Source organism: Enhydra lutris, unplaced genomic scaffold, assembly GCF_002288905.1.
Source record: "Enhydra lutris kenyoni isolate GAN:26980312 unplaced genomic scaffold, ASM228890v2 scaffoldscaffold5, whole genome shotgun sequence".
Classification (NCBI taxonomy): Eukaryota; Metazoa; Chordata; class Mammalia; order Carnivora; family Mustelidae; genus Enhydra; species Enhydra lutris.
In genome coordinates, this window is record NW_019154089.1 from 46526106 (window position 1) to 46538319 (window position 12214).

A 12214-nucleotide genomic window follows, 5' to 3' on the forward strand; every position below is an offset into this window, starting at 1 on the left:
TCCCCTCTGCTCCTCTCCCTGTTCCCATGAGGGCATGCTCTCTCTTTAAAATAAATAAATTCTTGGGGTGCCTGTGTGGCTCAGTGGGTTAAGCTTCTGCCTTTGGCTTAGGTCATGATCTCAGGGTCCTGGGATCGAGCCCCGCATCTGCATCTGGCTCCCTTCTCAGCGGGGAGCCTGCTTCCACCCCACCCCCAATCTCCCTCTCTGCCTGCTTGTGATCTCTGCCTGTCAAATAAATAAATAAATAAATTCTTTTAAAATTGTTTTCTAAGAAAGAAGATCTTATGTTGTGTTCTTACCATAAAAATAAATAAATAAATAACAACAACCATAACAAGAGAGGTGGGGGAAAACTTTAGGAGATGATGGATATGTTTATGGTCTTGATTGATGTATACTTATCCCCAAACTCATTGGAGTTGTATACATGAAATATGTATAGCTTTTTCCATGTCAATCATATCTCACTAAAGTAGTTTAAAAAACAAAAATATATTTTAAAAGAACACATAATTCTTCGTGGAGTCTTTAAAATTAAACATAATAAAAAAAAATTCCAAAGAACAGTATCTTTAATGAGATTTTAATCATTGTCATTTTAACTAAGGTTTTGTTGAAATGTATTTATCAGTAACAGAAAAGTACACAGATATTATTTGTATATGAAAGCATATTTTAAATTCCATTTAAACCCACTCATTCAATCTCCCACAGCTGCTTTTTTGTTTTGATGAAAGATGAATAAGGGATAAATAGAAGGCCAGTGTCTCAAACTGATGTACCTGTATGGCCCCCTGAAAAATCCAAGCATGTATTCATATTTGAGAAAACAGGGCTGTCAAATTCATGGTCTCTCAATAGCTCAGGCGTGAACTCATGCTTCCTACAAAAGAAAGAGGGGGTAAGGGGGCAAATTGCACTTCATGCGCTTGACACGCACTAGAGAGAAGCCCCAGAGAGAAGAAGGGATCGTATTTATGCTCAGACAAGAAGGCAGAAGGTGTCAGTGATGGCAGCACAGTGGTTCTGACATGTCAGGGGTTCCATGTCCGTGTAAGATGTAGGGATCCCTACACGTGGTGCTGGAGTCCACAGGCGGAAGCACGAGATCGCAGCTTGGGATGGAAAATTGTATCTGTCTTCTTCCACTCAAGGTCCCCTTGAAGGGGAGGTACCTGCATGGCTCAGTCTGCTGAGTACCTCACTATTGGTTTTGGCTCAAGTCATCTTGAGCATTCATCGTCCCAGAGGGAAGCCGACCTCTCTCATCTTACTGTTCTCCTAATCTATCTGTATAGGGTGTTCGGGCCCATAGGTGAGATCAGTCATACGTTGATGAATCCTAGGGTTGAAGGGAGTATTCGACTTTCTCTGCTCTAAGCCTCTAATTTTCAGATTTAAACAGTCAAGGTCCAGACAAGTGAACAGTTTGTCCAAAAACACACAGCTCGTGCACAAGTTCGAGGGCGCTGCTCATCCTGGCTGACATTTTAACTAAGAAGAGAAGGAGTGTTGTCTGGATTCGGGTTTGGCCGAAACAGGGGGCTATGCTGGTGCCTGCGGCTGGGAGTTGAGGAGAGACAGTGCAGAGGCAAGAGGAGGGAGAAGGAGGGAGAAGGAGGGAGAAGGAGGGAGAAGGAGGGAGAAGGAGGGTTTCTTCCACGCAGGCAGAGCCGCCTCAAGTGCTTGGTTACATATGTTTGAACTCAGCCGCAGTGGCTGCGGGATTCCAGCTGAGAGGCCCCGGGGGGCCTACGGGGTCCCCCCAGCGCAGGGCTGCGTGCTGGTGACAGTGACGTCCTGTCCTCGGCACCTGAGCGTGCCAGCGGCGCACTCGCTCATCGTCTGCTCCACGCCATCCACTTCCACGCAGACACGAAAGCCGCCGTCCTCGCACTCGGATGCTTCCCTGCAGACACATTTGCTGCTCTGGGCTGGAAACACAAACAACAACAGAGGCTCAGTGGCACGTGGTGGAGTGGGGAGAGTCAAGGCGCATGACCTCCAAAAGCACGATGCTTTCCAGAGAGCTCTAGAAGCTCCTGCCTCGGGGATCGCAATAACCAACCCCCCGCCCCCGCCCCAGGAAAGCAGTAGGACCCAGAAAGCGAGGCATTTCGCTCCACTCAGAATAAGCAGGGTTTGAGACTGGCCACCAGATCGACCGGACCCACATGGGCCAGCTCTCTCCAAGTCCGGGGCTCCCCAGTGCTCCACTCCTCTGTGCCGCTGTCTAGCGAAGCCAGAAACTGAGTAATCTCCCAACCCCTGACAGATAAGGAGACAACAGTAAAGACCAAGTTGCTGTAAGGCTCTACCAAGGACAAAGAAAAGAATTCAATTCGCTTTGAGATGCGGGGCATAAAAGGCAAACGGCCACATATCCCATAAAAACAAGCCTGAAATGAGGAGGAATTCACTGTGTGTGTTGCAGGTGCCAGCCAGCTGGCTCCCAAAGAAGTGACAAGGTCAGCCAGCCCACTGGTGACTGACAATCCTAATGGGACCCAATAGTTGGAGTTCGGTACTTTCTGGCTTGTGCCACAAACTACCCAGGATCCAGGGGAAAGGAATGAAGGGGAGAGCCTGAGTTGCTGGCAGAGATCACACAGTCCAGCTCCCAAATTTGCAGGTGGGGAAACTGAGGGCAATGACTTGGCTCCAGGCACCCTGGCTTTCCCCGTTAGTAACACAGCCAGAACTGTGGAAGGCCAGGCAAGGGTGTTATTCAAGTTCATCATAAGGGCTACTTGGACCTAGCACTGGCAAATCTCAAACCACAACTTGAAAAAGTAACTCTTTTTTCTATTCTCTTCAAATTCTTCTGATTACTTCTAGGAGAAAGTGTCACCTTGGCACTGATAGGCTTTTAACACTCCCCTAGCTCTTGCTAAACTCCCTTTATCCCACAGAAGCAGCAAGCCCCAAGCTGCCAGCAGCATCTGGCTAGAATCTACAGCCTCATTTTGTTTCATTACATGTGTTTTTATAGTTACCTAGTATGTGTGGCAAGTGATATTTCCTTTTAAGAAAGTGATGAGAAAATTTCCTTTTTAAAAAAATAGGTATTTTTATGAGTCTATCTTTTAAAATGAGTACATAATATGGATAACACAAGGACAGAGCAAAAACCATGAAGGGGGAATGGGAAGCGCCAGTGTTTGGGAAGACATTCAGACCAACAAGGAAGGGGTTTTGTCCTCTTGGGTACTTGATCCCTGCCCCGACCCCCCAGGGAAGGCTGTGGGCAAGGACAGGTCACTCAGACCAGCCTGAGACTTTCACGTCCTCGGGGATCTGCTTGGATTTGCTGCTAAACCAGAACCTACAGCTTTAAAAATCTCAGTCCTACCACCTTAATATTGTTATAGTTACAAATATGAAATGCCCGTTACCATTTCTTTGAAAAAAATGGATGGAACTTTGATAGGAATTGCATTAAATGTATAGATTGCTTTAGGTAGCATAGACATTTTCACAATATTTATTCTTCCAATCCAGGAGCATGGAACATTTTTCCATTTCTTTGTGTCTTCCTCAATTTCTTTCATGAGTACTTTATAGTTTTCTGAGTATAGACTCTTAGCCTCTTTGGTTAGGTTTATTCCTAGGTATCTTATGGTTTTGGGTGCAATTGTAAATGGGATGGACTCCTTAATTTCTCTTTCTTCTGTCTTGTTGTTGGTGTAGAGAAATGCAACTGATTTCTGTGCATTGATTTTATATCCTGACATTTTACTGAATTCCTGTACAAGTTCAAGCAGTTTTGGAGTGGAGTCTTTTGGGTTTTCCACATATAGTATCATATCATCTGCGAAGAGTGATAGTTTGACTTCTTCTTTGCCGATATGGATGCCTTTAATTTCCTTTTGTTGTCTGATTGCTGAGGCTAGGACTTCTAGTATTATGTTGAATAGCAGTGGTGATAACGGACATCCCTGCCGTGTTCCTGACCTTAGCGGAAAAGCTTTCAGTTTTTCTCCATTGAGAATGGTATTTGCAGTGGGTTTTTCATAGATGGCTTTGATAATATTGAGGTATGTGCCCTCTATCCCTACACTTTGAAGAGTTTTGATCAGGAAGGGATGCTGTACTCTGTCAAATGCTTTTTCAGCATCTATTGAGAGTATTATATGGTTCTTGTTCTTTCTCTTATTAATGTGTTGTATCACATTGACTGATCTGCGGATGTTTAGGAAATAATCCTAAAATTTATATGGAACCAAAAAAGACCTCGAATAGCCAAAGGAATATTGAAAAAGAAAGCCAAAGTTGGTGGCATCACAATCCCGGACTTCAAGCTCTATTACAAAGCTGTCATCATCAAGACAGCATGGTACTGGCACAAAAACAGACACATAGATCAATGGAACAGAATAGAGAGCCCAGAAATAGACCCTCAACTCTATGGTCGACTCAAATTCGACAAAGCAGAAAAGAATGTCCAATGGAAAAAAGATAGCCTCTTCAATAAATGCTGTTGGGAAAACTGGACAGCCACATGCAGAAAAATGAAATTGGATCATTTCCTTACACCACACACAAAAATAGACTCAAAATAGATGAAGGACCTCAATGTGAGAAAGGAATCCATCAAAATCCTTGAGGAGAACACAGGCAGCAACCTCTTCGACCTCAGCCGCAGCAACATCTTCCTAGGAACATCGCCAAAGGCAAGGGAAGCAAGGGCAAAAATGAACTATTGGGATTTTATCAAGATTAAAAGCTTTTGCACAGCAAAGGAAACAGTTAACAAAACCAAAAGACAACTGACAGAATGGGAGAAGATATTTGCAAATGACATATCGGATAAAGGGCTAGTGTCCAAAATCTATAAAGAACTTAGCAAACTCAACACCCAAAGAACAAATAATCCAATCAAGAAATGGGCAGAGGACATGAACAGACATTTCTGCAAAGAAGACATCCAGATGGCCAACAGACACATGAAAAAGTGCTCCACATCACTCGGCATCAGGGAAATACAAATCAAAACCACAATGAGATATCACCTCACACCAGTCAGAATGGCTAAAATTAACAAGTCAGGAAATGACAGATGCTGGCGAGGATGCGGAGAAAGGGGAACCCTCCTACACTGTTGGTGGGAATGCAAGCTGGTGCAACCACTCTGGAAAACAGCATGGAGGTTCCTCAAAGTGTTGAAAATAGAACTGCCCTATGACCCAGCAATTGCACTACTGGGTGTTTACCCTAAAGATACAAACGTAGTGATCCGAAGGGGCACGTGCACCCGAATGTTTATAGCAGCAATGTCTACAATAGCCAAACTATGGAAAGAACCTAGATGTCCATCAACAGATGAATGGATAAAGAAGATGTGGTATATATACACAATGGAATACTATGCAGCCATCAAAAGAAATGAAATCTTGCCATTTGCGACGACATGGATGGAACTAGAGGGTATCATGCTTAGCGAAATAAGTCAACCGGAGAAAGACAACTATCATATGATCTCCCTGATATGAGGGAGAGGAGATGCAACATGGTGGGTTAAGGGGGTAGGAGAAGAGTAAATGAAACAAGATGGGATTGGGAGGGAGACAAACCATAAGTGACTCTTAATCTCACAAAACAAACTGAGGGTTGATGGGGGGAGGGGGATTGGGAGAGGGGGTTGGAGTTATGGACATTGGGGAGGATATGTGCTATGGTGAGTGCTGTGAAGTGTGTAAACCTGGCGATTCACAGACCTGTACCCCTGGGGATAAAAATATATTATATGTTTAAAAAAAATAAAATTTAAAAAAAAAAAGAAAAAAAAAAAAAGAAATGCCCCTTACCATCACATTTTCCCCAGAGTGGACAGGCGCCACAGGCTTTCTCAGTGGGGGCAGGCAGAGTGCAACTGTCCCCCGCAGCAAGGGTATAATTTCTACCCTGACACTGGAGAACATGCATCTTGCAAACTGTCAGACGCAGTATCCTCTCGCTTCTCTCGTCTCGAGCACATACATCCAAGGAGGATCTGAAACAAAATTTTTTAAATTACATTATGTAGAAGATTTTCAGTCTTCAAAATGGAGCATGAGACGTAAAAGGAGAGGCTCTGAGCTCAGGGAGTCTGACTGATGCTATGAGCCACAGCAAAAAGATGGAGCAGAAACTCAAATCTCCTTCATACCTGGGGATCACCCTCCTCAGATCTTCAAAATGAACATATTTTGCTCTTTATTTGCTCACAATTTTTACAAGCTTAGATACCTTGTGTTGATCTAGTTTCTTCTAGTTGATCTAGTTTCTTCTAGAGCAGATCAGATAGAGCAAATTAGAAGAGAACAGGAGGTGTGCTTGGGACACTGGTGGGTTGACAAGCAGGCAGGAGGCAGAAAATCAGCAAAGATCACCTACTCCGAGACTGTAGTCCGGTGGGACCATGGGTTGCAGGAGAAATTAGGTCCTCCCAGCCCAGCAGGCCTGAGAATTCATGTCCATAATATGGCATGTCCAATACTTGATGACCAAATCCTCAAGGGAAGATGAAATCGTATTTTTCAATGGGATTTTTTTTAAAGTAATGATGTTTACAAAGTAGTTTAGAAATATTTCCGTAAAAATGTATTATTTTTTTTTTCTTAAGCATGGGTGCTAAAATGGTGAGATTTGGCTTTTTAGAAATGTCACTAATAAAAACGAGCACCTTTCTGACTGTTGATGGGCAAGGAAGGCATCACTGTAGTGAACCCTTTCACTTTCACTATTTTTGTATGGTAGATGGAGTTTATATTTATTCTTATACATTTTTAGCTCTAATATTTTCCTCAGTGACCAAGAGCTAAATTTACTTGGAGTTATTTACATCACAAAAACAAATCCTCGAATCTTTATCTTCTTACTTAAGCTTTAAATTGAACTACTCAGAACTACTCAAAAGGCAGAGACCTTGCAAAGCCATTGTTATCAGTCTCTGATGGAAAGCTCACACCTTGTCTATAAACAGCAGGCTGCAGATAAACTAAATGAATCAGAGAAGTTGGAAAGAGGATGAAAGTGAATCAAAGTCAACAATGATTCATAAAAAAACAATACCACAGTCAGAACATTCCGGGCGGAGGACCACTGCCATTTACACTGTTTAGCTGTATTTTTCTTTCAAGAAGTTACTTTTTGTAAGATACGGCCACAATCACCATTACCCACTATAGGTGTTCAAGAAGTTGGATATGTGTTTTGGGGACAATATAATTGAAAGCCAAGTACAGTGGACCCCCCCCCCCCCGCAACACTGGTTTGAACTGCACTGTGGGTCCACTTATAGAGAATTGTTTTGATACAGACAATTGTATAAATGTATTTTCTCTTCCTTATGATTTTCTCAATAGTATTTTCTTCTCTCTAGATTACTTTATTATAAGAATACAATATAGGCGGGCACTTGGGTGGTTCAGTTGGTTAGGCGCCTGCCTTCAGCTAGGATTATGACCCCAGGCTCCTGGGATCGAATCCAGCATTGGGCTACGTGCTCAGCAGGGAGCTTGCTTTTCCCTCTCACTCTTCCCCTCCCCCTGCTTGTGCTTTCTCTGTCTCTCTCTCTCTCAAGTAAATAAATAAAAATCTTTAAAAAAATAATTTACGTCACTGGTAAGGCTTCCAGTCAAAAATAATCTATCATTAGTTAAGTTTTGGGGGAGTCAAAAGTTATACATGGATTTTTTACTGTGAGGGAGGGTCAGCACCCCAGTCCCTCATGTTGTTCAAGGGTCATCTGTAAGTGGGCAGTAAAGTGTGTTTTGATTCAGCCTTAAAGATGACCAATAAATCTGGGGGCCTAGATACCTCCCATTTGCCTCTCCAGATTCACTCTCCACAGCCCCATACCCCCACACTCCACCCCCCACCCTCAACCCCACCCCCCTGACCCCTACAAGGAAGGCTGACCCTAAGAACCACTTTCTTGTCCTCTAGCTTCAGGGGCATTTGATCAGTGGCAAGAGATTAGAGCATGTTGAATGCCCTGGCTCACTCTAGGGTGGGGGTCTCTGAGATCCCTAAAATGAGGGACCCCGCTCTGCCTCAGCTGCCATCTGCACAGTCTACTCTGTCTCCAGCTTTTCAGAAAAGCCTGTCTGGTCACTGCTTCAGGCCCAGGCACAGATATGTACCCTGGCGACTGGCAGTGCCGCAGTACTGCCTCCTGGCGTGCAGCTTCCTTCCCTTCCTTTATAACTAGTGCCGCTGGGCAACCTCCTCTTGCACTAAGGCAATCACGCCTCCTGTATCCAACCAGGACCATAACACAGACATCGAGTACCTACTTCAGCTATCCACCTACAGCAGAGTGATTGCAAGATGGGTGGCATTCTCATAATGCACATCTGGTGACACAGCCATTTCCAGAATCGGAAAAGTAGCTACTTGTATCTCTGTTGGTACGCTGCAGAAGAGTTTATAGGTCAAGGGAATTTCAACCCTCATCTCCTCAAGCTCTAAATCCTCACGTGACAGTGTTTTCATTTTGCCGCATTTCTTGTATACAACAAGCAGTGCCTGAGTCTTTCAGCCTTTGTCTAGACAGTAGAGCACTGCTTAACGCCGCTGGGTGTCAGCCCTGGCGACCCCGGCAAGTAACAGGCAGCAGATGGGCTGGGTTCAAAGGCAAACGAAGATCCTAACCCTTGGTTCAGCAACACTTTTGATCTAACAGAGAGACTATCACCTACTGACACTTTTTTTTTTCATCTTAAATAAAATAAAAGGGAGAGAGGCGAGCGAAGAAGGAGCTCACCCACATTCATAGGGCATTTTACAAACACATCTTGAATTCTTCAGTTTCTCCCAGCGCTGACATTCAGGCACTGCTGGTGGCAAGGGGGCATCTGAAAGAGAAGGATAAGGGAGAGCCCGTCATTCGAAGCACTGCTTTGTGGTAAACAAAATGTTATTTTAATTGTTGAACCAGATTCTGTAATAGTCTCAGCTGCCACAAATCTGCGCAGTCAAAAAACAAAGCTGTAAAGCATTTTACAGAAGACAGAGCATTCCAAGGAGAACCCTGCAAATAATTTCATTGTTAGCATTTCTCGAGCAGTCCCTATTGTGTGAGCATAGACTATTGTGATATTTAATCTTCCTTAAAAATGCTTACTTCAGGGGCACCTGGGTGGCTCAGTCGTTAGGCGTCTGCCTTCGGCTCAGGTCATGATCCCAGGATTCTGGGATTGAGCCCCGCATCGGGCTCCCGGCTTGGTGGGAAGCCTGCTTCTCCCTCTCTCACTCCCCCTGCTTGTGTTCCCTCTCTCGCTGTGTCTCTCTGTCAAATAAATAAATACAATATTTGAAAAAAAAAATGCTTACTTCAGAGTTAAAGAAACTAAGGGTCAGGGACACCTGGATGGTTCAGTCGGTTAAGCCTCTGCCTTCAGCTCAGGTCATGATTCCAGGGTCCTGGGATCAAGTCCCATATCACATTTCCTGCCCAGTGGGCAGTGTTCTTCTCCCTCTCCCTCTGCCTGCTGCTCCCCCTCCTTGTACTCTCACTCTGTCAAATAAAAAAAAAATCTTGGGAAAAAAGAAAGAAAGAAACTAAGAGTCAAAAAAGTGAAGAAACTGGTGCTGGTTCACACGTTTAACAGATTGGCCAAGCCAGGATTTAAGTTCATGTTCATGAATTCAAGGCCAGTGTTCATGAATTCAAGGCCAGTGGAGCAGGCTCCCTTTCATTAAGAGGTTGCTCTTTATAAACTGCTGTGTGGACTGCATTTTACCTACTCTGTCTATAGTGGGACAGAAAGCAACATAATGTGACCCATACATGGAGAAATTCCTGGTACCCCAAGATGTATAATAAACTCTCACATGTAAATGTCTAGTTGGTTTCCCTTCAATGATGAGTAAATATCTAAAGGTATTTACACTTAATAAACTTATCCATTGCTTTGTGTTTTTTACAAACCGATCAAACGTCAATCATCATTCCAATTTTGGCAGGAAAACACCTTGGTCCAGCTTACAAGAGCTTAATTTGCCTGCCATCTCCTCAGCTATCCCTGATTAACAGATGAATAGCCTTAGATCTCCTGCTATTTCCACAGCCTGCCAGCTTCATGACAAGGGAATTCAGTGACATAAACTTTCCCAGCATAAAACTAGTTCCATGTTGGGTATATCTATAAAGGTAATTTATCTGAAGAGCATATTTTTATGGATGCACAAACTGTGAAATACTCCCTCACTTTGGAAAACTTAAGAGCTTTAGACATGACAGTAAAATCTTGTGAAAAATTTGTTACTTGTAAAAAATGGAAGCAATGTGAAGCTTAGCCTCCCATGCCCAGTCACGTTTGTAATGAGGACTCATTCTTTAACATTTCCTTTTAAAGGACCATTATCCTCAATGCAATGTCATATTGTGAATTGGATCCTAGAACATTAAATGGATATAGTGAAAAAATGAAATCTGTAGTTGAGTCAATAGTATTACACTAATATTAAATGCCTTAGTTAACCAACTAAGTTATGTCAAGTTATATGAGATGTTAATATCATGAGAACATGGTAAGGGGTATATGAAAACTGTATTTGCAACTTTTCTGAAATCTAATATTATTCCAAAATAAAATGTTTTTTTTGTTTTTTTGTTTTTTTTTTTTAAGATGGTGTTATCCAGGGGACAATGGATGGCTCAGTCGGCTAAGCGTCCAACTCTTGATTTTGGTCATGATCTCAGGGTTGTGAAATCCAGCCCTGCCTGGGGCCACCACACTTCGTGAATTCTGTCCCTCTCCCTCTCCGTCTCCCACTGTCCCTTCCCCCCTGAACAAGAAGAAAAACAACAACAACAACCAAAAGATGGTGTTATCTAGATCAGTTCTTCTCAACCAGCAGCAATTAGGCAATGTCTAGAGACATTTTTGGTTATCATAACCAGGGGTGAGGGAGTGCCACAGGCATTGAGGAATGCTGCTAAATAGCTTACAAAGCACAGGACTGGCTCCCGCAACAAAGAATTACCAGGTCCAAAATTCCAGTAGTGTTGGGGTTGAGAAAGTCTGATCTAAATGTACCAAAACTAAAGTTCAATGATAAAGCCATGTCAATGAGCTCTGCATTACACTTAGAAGTTTATTTCCTAGAAGCAGGGGAAGAGGGAAGTGGGAATGCAAAGAATGTGGTCAAAGGGTACAAAATTCCAGATATAAGATAAATGGGTGCTGGGGATGTAATGTACAACACAAAGACTATGGTTAACACTGCTCTATGATACACAGGTAGGTTGTTGGGAGACTGGATCCTGTGAGTTCTTATCATGAGGAGAAATTTTTTTTATTGTATTTTAATGAGATGATGGATGTTAACTAGACCTCCTGTGGTAATCATCTCACAATAGATATAAATCAAACCATCATGATCTACACCTTGAACTTCTACAGTGATATATGTCAATTATTTCTCAACGAAACAAGAAAAAATATTTTTTAAAACTTTATTTACTAATCATTCCTAAGAATGAAATTTTAGATTTTAAATGTTTTCTAGAAGTTACTATAACTTTTTATTTAAAAAAAAAAATCACTGGTAGAATTAGCTAGACAGAAGAACTTTGCCTTTAAAAAACATATAGCTTTGTTATCTTCATATAACTTTATGACAAGACTAAATATTGATGGAGGGAGAGAGAAATGAGTGGTTAGTGTTTAATGAGCACAGAGTGTCAGTTTGGGAAAATGAGAAAGCTCTGGAAATGGACGGTGTGATGGATGGGATGATGGCTGTGCAATAATGAGAACACACTTAGTGCACCGAACCTTACATTTACAAATGGCTAAAATGGTACAAGTTATGTTATGTCTGTTTTACCACAATAAAAACAAAAAGACTAAATACCAATAGCAGGTATTTTAAAACATCAGCCTTGGAGGCTGACAAACCTGGAGTTTTCTATTTGTGATAGGCTTATTTTAAGAGAAGTTCCTGTTCTTATTCATCAGGGTCTTCTGAAAAACACGTAGGCCTTGAAAAATATCTTTAATTAAAACTTTAATATAATTTGCTACTGAGAAGGAGAAAATTCATACTGAATTGTGCTACAAAATGACTGGAGCAGACATTTTAGAAAGACAAGTATATAATATCTCTTTTGGAATAAAAGAGCAACCTTGTCAAGTGTATATTGTTCTCTTTAATTTTAGAATTCCTGGTACAGGTCTATCACTTCAAATATCCCAATAAATTCATATTTATGGTTCAG

The 12214-nt window shown here is 42.3% G+C and overlaps 1 protein-coding gene across 2 annotated transcripts in view; it reads right to left on the reverse strand.

The window, feature by feature from the left end:
- Nucleotides 1–567: 567 nt before the first annotated feature.
- The window catches only part of LOC111140845 (complement C7), a 56250-nt gene continuing 44603 nt past the window's right edge, over nt 568–12214 (reverse strand). For both annotated transcript variants that reach the window (XM_022493058.1, XM_022493057.1), the window contains exons 16-18: nt 8753–8843; nt 5811–5995; nt 568–1937 (exon numbers count right to left, since the gene is read on the reverse strand). In XM_022493058.1, coding sequence (XP_022348766.1) covers nt 1756–1937; nt 5811–5995; nt 8753–8843 — 458 coding nt within the window. In that variant the 3' untranslated portion in view covers nt 568–1755. The remainder of the gene's footprint in view (nt 1938–5810; nt 5996–8752; nt 8844–12214) is intronic.